This window comes from Buceros rhinoceros, unplaced genomic scaffold (genome assembly GCF_000710305.1).
Source record: "Buceros rhinoceros silvestris isolate BGI_N320 unplaced genomic scaffold, ASM71030v1 scaffold42676, whole genome shotgun sequence".
NCBI classification, from domain to species: Eukaryota; Metazoa; Chordata; class Aves; order Bucerotiformes; family Bucerotidae; genus Buceros; species Buceros rhinoceros.
In genome coordinates, this window is record NW_010418910.1 from 517 (window position 1) to 6,904 (window position 6,388).

Sequence of the window (6,388 nt, forward strand, 5' to 3'; positions counted from 1 at the left end):
TTTTAACAACTACACAATGCAGGTGTACAGTACAAGCCCTGAAGCAAGCCTTTCTCTCTTCTGAAGGGCTGGCAGTGGCTCTTCACTTTCTTCCTCTGATGTTCCTTTCCTCCAGACCCCCGCATCTGCTTTCTTCTCCCCTGCTTTCCACACCTCCTCCTGCAGTCTCACTTTCCCCTGTACCCTCACACGGTCTTCTCCAGTCCGGTAACGCTTCCAGTCTACAGGCAGGTCTCAGGCAAGTAGCAAAGAGACTAAGGAAGTTCATACGATTTCCACATTTATATAATGACATCTTCTGTTTGTGAAGCACTTTTATTAGAAAAAAATAACATTATGAAAAAGGTTGTGCATTGCAGAAGTTGGTCAAAATTTTTCAAGTTGAAATTAAAATCTGAGGGTTTGATTTTTAACCCCCAAAGATCAGAACAGTATGTCTGAGCCATGTTTTTTTATTATTTAACCAGAATGTCCACGTTCAGAAGTTTGTACAAGGATCCATGTTAAATCCTACGACTAAATTTCATATCCCAAAGGATCGAGATCCTGGTCCAGAAGCATCAGAGAAGATTCCCTCAGCTTCTGTAGAAGCTTTCGGAGTTCTTCTTTTGAAAAGACCTAAGAACAGGAAAAAAAAAACCCCAAACATAATGAAGTTATATTTATTTACAGCACTGCTGTAAGATTAAATGGTGGTTAATGAAGTTAGTTAATTTTTTTTCTTTCTATTTAAGACAGTGTGAACATCAGACATTTCAGAATGGCATTTAGTAAAGGACTGGAAGCTAGCAGCAGTATCCGAAACCTGAAGGTAGTCTCAAGATAGCTGTGTCTCATAACTACTACTGAGATTATTGGTAAACAGCCAAGTTTAATTTTCCTGTTACTGCTGGCAAATATTTTAAGCCAATCCAGGCAAATGCGTCACAGTATTTTTCTTAGCCTTAATGTTTCTTTTCAGATTTCTAATCCTTGATTTTTTTTTTTTTTTTGGAGGTGGGGGGAAAGTGTTGTGGTTTACTGTTTGGTTTTTTTGTTAGGTTGTTGATTAGTTGTTTAAAGTGATAAAGTTTTTTGGGGTTGTTTTTCAGGCTCTTGGAGGGAAAGAATGTAATGAGTAAACCAAGTGCTCCAGAACAAAACCTGGTGATAAAATGTTCTGGAATGTAACCAAAACAAAACCTACCAATTTAAATTCTACAGTTCAACTTAGAATTATAGAATCGTTTAAGTTGGAAAAGACCTTTAAGATCATGGAATCCAACTGCTAAACTTATTTAAGTTCAATAGCCCCCATTAAAAAAATAGTAACTGCTCTACTCAGAAGAACTGCTTGTCAAAACACTGGCATCATCTTCAGTGTTATCTTCAGCATCATCTTTCAAAGTTAACTCTTTGATTCCTTAAGCCAGCATACGAGGAAACCCTTTACTACTGCAGTGAATGGGAAGATATGAAGCAATTTGGGATGTTAAGGAACATATGGCATCTTCCTCTCTCTGTAGAAGCTTTTTTCACAGTCAACCCACAGAGCTTTTAAGTGGAAGCGAAGCTGCCTGCAGCTCTCACTAACTCACCGTATAAAGCTTGTGTCGCTCAGAAGCGACCATGTCAGCCAGTCGCAGGCACTCCTGATACTGTCCAGTACTATGCAGCACCGTGTGCAGTAAAAAACACATCATTGGCAGACACAGCTTTCGCAGCAAAATCATCTGATGTGTTCGTTCAGGGTCATCCTCAGCATCCTGACCATAACAAAGTAACACAGTGTTATGAACATCTACTTTTAAAAGGCCACTCAGCATAACCACATAATTAGTATCGTCAGAGACTAAAAACTGGACTAACCAGCCTGGACTGGACTGTCAGGTATAAAGGTGTAACTGAGTACAATCTGTGCTTTATGGTCTGTGCCATGATATAAAAATTCATTTTACCTCTCTAACATCAACCATCCATCCTCCATCAACAAACAGCAACACATTGTACATTTTCTCTTTCACATCGGCTGTAAGAGCATCCAAGAGGCCTTTCCAAATACCATAATCCATCTGGCAAAGAAACAAAAAATAAAACTACTGCAGAACAGGGTCATTTCCAAGGCTATTTTAACACAGACTTTTCACCTAGTGTGCCACAGCCAGCACAGCTCCTCCAGTTCAAATGACAATCTCCACCCAATGGCTAAAACTTAAAAGCCTGCTGCTAACAGCTACTTCCATCCCTGCTTAATTCCCTGTCCAGAGAGTCAGACAGGTTGTTCAGAAGCAAAGCCACCAGAGGAAGATAATTTTAAACAGCTTATTCTTCTATGCTTATAAAACAAATACTTGTATTAACTCAACACGGTATATTCATACCGGCCGGACATGCAAAAAGAACTTTTAGTAATACAAACAAAATGGCAGCATGTTTTAGAAAAGAAAATGTGACAAATACAAGAATAAAAAAGAGTTAACAGCAAAAATCAAGTACTCAGATTCATTAATAACACTGACAATCAACACATTCTAATGAGTATTTACTATTTCACTACAATATTATATGTAAAGCTGAGTCATATGAAAAAACCCAAAACACACATGAGGATTTATTGTGGCATTACCATTCTGTCTCATACTCCCTTAACATAAAAATAGAATAATTTATAATAGAGTTCTTAAGCAATATGAATTAGCATACTAAACTGTCTCTTAACAATAAACATTTGTGTTCTTGCTTAATAACTTGAACTTCTACCTACCTCATATTTCTTTTCTTTATGTTCATGGGCCACTTTTTCAGTGAAACTTGCTTGGGGTAACAAAGAAGGTTTCTGTGGAGCCGAGTTCATGTGTTTAAACCATTCGTTGAAGGTTTCGTGGGCTTCCTGGATTGCATTTGAAACAGCGTTTGGACATTTTTGACTCATGTAATTACAAGAATGTCATTAGATGTGCAGCTGTAGCGTATTCAGGTATGAGAAATTAAATCAAACAGTCAAAGCTTAAAATTTTACTACCAAGGCAAAGCCACCACTATTTCCAAGTAATCAACTGGAATACAGCATACTTGAAACTCACCAAATATGCCCGAATACATAAGTGTTCCCGAATAGCGTTGTCATCTTCAGCTGGAAGTGGAGTATCCATTCCCTGTTCTTCCCACTGGTTATATATTTCTGCTATAGAGTCTTGGGGAATCTTCACAAACACATCTTTTGCAGCTTCATGTTTCTTGGATGCTATGAGAATGTGAACTGAGTATCAACTGCTTTGCAATTTCCATACTTTATCTTTATAATCTGACAAACCCATGCTTTTTAGTAGACTAGATTCAAAGTTATACCAAATGTAGCACTAAGAGGCAATGAGAACAAAACCAACATTTAAAAATTCAACAATATTTGTGAAGTTTAGTACCCAAGAACTTCCTCATGATTGCATTGCTTTGCTTAAGTGCTTCTGCTCTCTGTGCAGGATCAAATACGAGCCAGTCAATCACATCTATTTTCAGCCGATCTGCCTGTAAAAAACACCACATAGATTCACCAACATTTCACGCATCCAACTAATGTTAGACACATACAATAAATTTGGTTAATGAAGTACACGAGTTCTTAAAGATCTTTGGATAGCATTGTGACATAGTAACGAGGATCGCTTTATTCACAACTGTAGTATCAAAAGCTTAAAAAACTACCTCTGTAATCTATAAACATTCAAAAATCCATTTCTAAGTATTCCAAAGATATTCTGACCAACGGATGAGCATCAGTTCTCAACAATTTTGATGGATTATCACACATCTTCCTCAAACTTTTTAATATGAATACTCTATACAAACACAGCTTATGGAGTCCCAGCTATAACCTTATTGGGTGCCATGAGCCTGCAACCAGCTTTCCAGCTCTTGCGTTAAATAAACTACCCATTTGGCTTATTTGTACTGAACAGCAAAAAAACTGCCACAAGTCTGGCAACTATCAGTTGCTTTCTAAACAGTATTTTGAATGAAAGATCCAACAGACACTCAGTAGTGATGACAAGGAAACTGTCAGTCATGGCAATGTCTGTCATAGCTAGAATATGTCATGTGAGCCTGTAACAGTGTACCTCTGAGATCCAGAGTATTAATCCTCAGAAATGTTAGAAGCTACAAAATACCTTGCTCTTGGCTACAACATATTTTGTTGTAGTAATTTCATCTTCACGTATTGTTTGCATACAGACATGGTGCTGAGCAACATATACCACAGCCCGGAAGATCAAGGAAACAGAAGTTAGGAATTCATGCAATTCAAATCCTCACGTGGTCACATGGAAAGTGCATTTCATAGGCTGTTTCAAGGCAATTTCCACCATTGTTGAAAGAGAAATATGGATCAATATATGGTAAAACACTCTGTAGTTGACTGCAATAGCTGCCCTACGAAGTACACTCACCTCTGTTGTGCCCATATCTAACATATGGTCATGGTGACTGAATTCACCAGCATCCTTCTTGCGGATGTTTTCAACAACGGTTTTTGTTATGGCTGCAACATCCAGACCTGGATTAAGAGAGAACTACGTAAGAGCGAGCACGAATTCAAACTTGCCTTAAAATGAATTTTCAGCCTCCAGTTGTTGATCTTATTCCTTACTAGTAGCAATCTTATCAGCCTGTTCACACTCACATTGTCAGACTAAATTATAAGCTTTTGAGATAGGTGATTTATTGCAGGTATTTTAGATGAATGGTATTTGAGATAGCAGAGAACACCAAACATGGGAAAAGGCGTAAGAAAACTATCAAGTTTTTCAGTCTGTGCTGGGGACCAGCATATAGATATATTTGCTAAGAACACCGATTCCTAAAATTCTGACGCCAAGATGATAATTTGACAGCAATGTACCAGGAAAAGCTCAGAATAGTTCTTTTACAGATGCTAAAGCATCAAGTTTTATTTTTGAAAGCTTAGCCAAGTTTTTAAAAGGAAATTACTAAAAAATGATTGAAGAAAAGTTAAGACATTGAAGCCTGCAGTAAATCTATTTCTTTGTGAATTTTGAGTGGCACAGAGACATTGTCAGACATTGGACAGTGTGCTGCTTCACTGTGGTCCCTTTTAGTTTGATGCATAGGTCTGGAAGGAAGCTTCCTTCCAATGCAAGTAATGCTATAAATAGGACAGAAAAATTAAGATACTCATCACCTTTCTAAATCAACAAACAGGTACGTATTTTTATAATGAGTTTTCTGAAACATTATGATCATGTCAAGCTTTAGAGCTTGTATTTGAGACAGGCAGCTGGCATTTACTTCCTGCTGTGTTTGGACGTAATCCAGAAGCAAAAATGATTATTTAGTTCAATTCAGAAAAAGAACTGCAATTCCAGGTTAGTTAAAACCTACAATATACCTACTTGAAGTGATAGGCAAATTAATTTTATTAAATTGAAAAAAGAAGAGACACAGGAAGGACACAATATCATCACCATTGCTAGGTCTTGCATTAAAAGCTACTGAAAGACAAAATAACCCAGGATATAGAAATAACTGGAATATCAGCATATCTCACCCGCATCTTTTGCTAATTCAAGGCAGTGGTGGCGTTGATCACTTTCAGTAACATCTTCAAGAAATAAAGCATACTGAGCAACAGCTAGCTCTGTGGGCAAGTGGCTAACGTAAAACGCTATTAAATCCGTGTGCTTCTCAGATATCATCCGCTGCAGAGTAAGGAGCAAAATATTTAGAGAAAAGTGTACTATATTTCTCTGTGTAAACATGTAACAATTATGTAAAAGTTTACAGTTATGTAAAAACATATTTTATGTAAAAATATAAATGTGTAACAAATTCCTGATTATTTTGTTCTGACATAGCAAGATTCCACTTCTCAGGTCCTAAACAAGGATCAATAAACTGTCTCTTATTTAAGCACTGGTTACAGAAACTCTATGTATTAGGCAAGCTTCCAGGTATCTCGAGAGAGAGCATTAACTGCATCATAGCTCCTTCCATCCGGTAACCTTAAGACTCCTTTTCTTCCTCCTTTATGTCTAAATTACATTAGAGAAAGCAAACTATATTTCTGAAAGCTTACCTGAATGTAGGTCTTTAGGACTTCAACAGAAACTTCCTCCTTATTGCAAACAAATATAAAAAAAGAAAAAAAAAAGGACACTTTATAGGCTACCATTGTAACAGACACAAGGTTATTTGCTTATCCCTGCTTCAGTAATCTACGTTTTCAGACAGGCTCAGCTGGAAGAACTGTTTCTCTTGGACAGTGATGAAAAAAAGAAAAGTCTTCTGATTCAAAGATTTAGTATTTCAGGGATTTTCTTTTTCAGCAACTGAGTAATATAGTTTTTAGTCCAACTGGAAAGTTACTTTTAAGATTGTTTTTAAAATTTTTCAA

At 37.0% G+C, this 6,388-nt stretch overlaps 1 protein-coding gene across 1 annotated transcript; it reads right to left on the reverse strand.

Annotated features, from left to right (window-relative positions):
* Positions 1-516: 516 nt before the first annotated feature.
* On the reverse strand, positions 517-6,109 carry LOC104495700 (nuclear pore complex protein Nup107-like; the record flags this gene model as incomplete). Its single annotated transcript, XM_010138699.1, has 9 exons — positions 517-618; positions 1,578-1,745; positions 1,938-2,051; positions 2,744-2,869; positions 3,063-3,223; positions 3,402-3,504; positions 4,425-4,531; positions 5,543-5,693; positions 6,071-6,109. Coding segments are annotated over 9 exons (1,071 nt in total), but the record flags the coding sequence as incomplete, so codon positions are not given.
* Positions 6,110-6,388: the final 279 nt, after the last annotated feature.